The sequence below is a fragment of the Dendrobates tinctorius genome, unplaced genomic scaffold (assembly GCF_039654945.1).
Source record: "Dendrobates tinctorius isolate UK_male_01 unplaced genomic scaffold, ASM3965494v1 ptg000001l, whole genome shotgun sequence".
Taxonomy (NCBI): domain Eukaryota; kingdom Metazoa; phylum Chordata; class Amphibia; order Anura; family Dendrobatidae; genus Dendrobates; species Dendrobates tinctorius.
The window spans coordinates 2,461,917-2,464,995 of NW_027361669.1; the positions used below are offsets into that span (position 1 = coordinate 2,461,917).

General features: G+C 46.1%; 1 protein-coding gene across 1 annotated transcript; it reads right to left on the minus strand.

Annotated features, from left to right (window-relative positions):
- Nucleotides 1-782: 782 nt before the first annotated feature.
- Nucleotides 783-2,848, minus strand: LOC141093099 (uncharacterized). The gene is made up of 2 exons (XM_073579617.1): nt 2,683-2,848; nt 783-2,572 (listed from the first exon to the last, which is right to left on the minus strand). The coding sequence occupies exon 2, from the start codon at nt 2,335-2,337 to the stop codon at nt 1,153-1,155; it is 1,185 nt and encodes a 394-aa protein (XP_073435718.1). The 5' UTR covers nt 2,338-2,572; nt 2,683-2,848; the 3' UTR covers nt 783-1,152.
- Nucleotides 2,849-3,079: the final 231 nt, after the last annotated feature.

Consider the following 3,079-nt stretch of genomic DNA (forward strand, 5'->3'; position numbering starts at 1 on the left):
GATGTAGGACGGGTGCACTGGCAAGATGAAATGGTGTAATGTTGTTGTTTATGGTAATAAAAATCCTTATTTGATACCATTACTGAGTGCACTATATTTTTTAAACTCCAATTAATTAAAAAAATTCCCATGTATAACTGAATTTTGTTATGTTCACACACCTGGGCAGGTAAATACACATACGAGTTAAAATGCAGCATTGCTAGTCTGCGTGAAATATATTGGAATGAGCAAAGCTGCAGGCCATGAATCAGGAAACCATTTTTTTTCAAGAGAAAATTGTGCAACTAGTTTAAAACAAAGTATGTGATTTTCTCAAAACACAACCCTCAAAACCCAACCCCAATGAAAGTCCATGGGGAATACAAGTCAGCATTGAGTGGATGAATGTAATCTGCTCATGTAATCTGCTCCATTACAAGTTATTACACTAGGCCTTGGAATGACTATACTAGGCCGTGGTATTTCAAATATGAGTACAGTAGGCCTTGGGGCTAGTAGTATAGTAATATGTGAAATACCACTGTCTAGTATAGTCATACCAAGGCCTACTGTAATAACTAGATTTTTAACAACTAGCATCTTGTTTCACAAAAAACAAAGTGGTGAAACTAGAAAGAAACTTATTTTTTAGACAAGTTTCAACAATTTGTTTTTCATGAAACCAGATTCTATTTGTTAAAACTAGAGTTATTACACTAGGCCTTGGAATGACTATACTAGGCCGTGGTATTTCAAATATGAGTATAGTAGGCCTTGGGGCTAGTAGTATAGTAATATGTGAAATACCACGGCCTAGTATAGTCATACCAAGGCCTACTGTAATAACTCGATTTTTAACAACTAGCATCTTGTTTCACAAAAAAACAAACTGGTGAAACTAGAAAGAAACTTATTTTTTAGACAAGTTTCAACAGTTTGTTTTTCATGAAACCAGATTCTATTTGGTAAAACTAGAGTTATTACACTAGGCCTTGGAATGACTATACTAGTCCATGTTATTTCACATATGACTATACTAGCCCTTGGGTTGGTTTTTAACATGTATTTACCCATCAGTGTGTGTGAGCGGCGCAAACAACATTAATGAAACTTATTAATGGTGAACCACAAATGTAAATTTATTTTTTATCACAAAAAAAAAACTAAAAATTATTTTTTACGGCGTTTGGGGGCAGATGGTTTCAATTTGGGGGTGTGCAGGGAATATGCAACACTTGCAGTTGAAGACGGTGTTTGAGGGGAAGGGGCAACAAAACTTGTGGGGGAAGGTAGTCCAGTTAAGGGAATTAAACTTGGAACACTTGTAGGAGAGGAAATCTGTTCAGTTACATTAGTTGTAAAGGCATGTCGCCGTAGGCTTGTGTGCCTGGACCGACTTTGTCCCAATGCCCGCCTTGATTGATTTCGCCTTGAAGTAGGGGCAAATATGGAATGTAGGTCCCCCGTCTGCTGGTATGGCTGCTGCTGCTGAGGTGGCGGCTGCTGCTGCAGAGGTGGCGGCTGCTGCTGAGGTGGCGGCTGCTGCTGAGGTGGCGGCTGCTGCTGAGGTGGCGGCTGCTGCTGAGGTGGTTGCTGCTGCTGCTGAGGTGGCGGCTGCTGCTGAGGTGGCTGCTGCTGCTGAGGTGGCGGCTGATGCTGAGGTGGCTGCTGCTGCTGAGGTGGCTGCTGCTGCTGAGGTGGCTGCTGCTGCTCTTCGTTGTCAGTGCTCGTCCTTGCAGGAGGACTGGTGGCGGCAGTGATGGCCCAGGTTTGCAGAGTGGTGGTGGCAGGGCTACTACATGTTGTTGTAGCGGCAGGGCTGTTCCATGTTTGCCTAGTGGTGGCTGAGCTCCACGCATGCATGGGATTGGCGGTGGTGCTCCAGACAGGAGCAGCGCTTGCCATGGTGGTGTCGGTGAAGTGACCAGCTGCACTCAGACTTGTGGTGGTGTAACGGTGGGTGTCCTGGCTTTGAATAGAGGTGTCCGTGCAGTGGTATGCAGCACAAGTCGGTAGTGAGGTGAAGCGAGTCAATGGTGGCATAGGTGGAAAGGACACCACTGACTGCTGACCGTACCGATTATGCTGCATAGCCTGCAAGAAAGCATTGTTGCAGGCCTGCAGCACATTCAGCTGTTGATCAGGACTAAGGTGTTCCGCCATGCCCTTTTCAATCTTACTAAAAAAATGGTGTGCTGGTCTGTTGAGGTCGGCCTCCAGACGGTCAAGGCGCTGTTCTACAGAATTGAAGCGGTGTTCAAAGTGGTTAAAACCACGTTCCATGAGGGCAAAACCGCTTTCAACTCTGTCGGACAGTGACTTGAGGCTGGAATTAAATGTCTCGCTCAAATGCATAAACTCGGGCAAGACATTCCTGTCCAAGGCCCTCTGCCGCTGGCGGGTAGTGCCCGCATAACCAGTGGCAGAGACCTGGGACAGGGGAACACCTGATGGCCCAGCTTCCTGGTCACCAGCTGTGTGTGTGGTTGACCTGCAAGGTGCTTCCTGGCTGTCGGATGGCTGGGACGGGTCAGAGGACGTCCGAGGAAGGACCGCTCAAGGGCCAGGTTGCAGGGTGCTGCTCCAGGTGCTGTGGAAGAAAGGAAAATCATTACTACCATGCCTTTACAAGAAGCATCAGCTGTGGATTAGAAAAACACAGATTAATAAAAATAAAAACCCAAAATGTATAATACTTACGATCTTGTGGCAAGGACCGGTCTTAGGAACTGCAACGCATGATAGTGACGGTATCTAGTTCTGGTCCTTGACGCAGATCCACTGCGAACCTGGCCCTCAGCACGAACATCACTGTTGAAGCGGTCCTTGATCGAACGCCAACGTGTTCGGACTTTGTCCACTGTTGATAAAAAAAAACAGTGCCGTCAAGGACAAGAGTCACTGTGGCACAATGTAGCAATACAATACTCAAAGCAGTCACTGTAGACCCCGATGAAAATGTTGGGTTTCCTGCTAGAATACGCCTAGCACGAAACCCAACAGTGCCGTCAAGGACAACAGTCACTGCGGCACAATGTAGCAATACAATACTCAAAGCAGTCACTGTAGACCCCGATGAAACTGTTGGGTTTCCTGC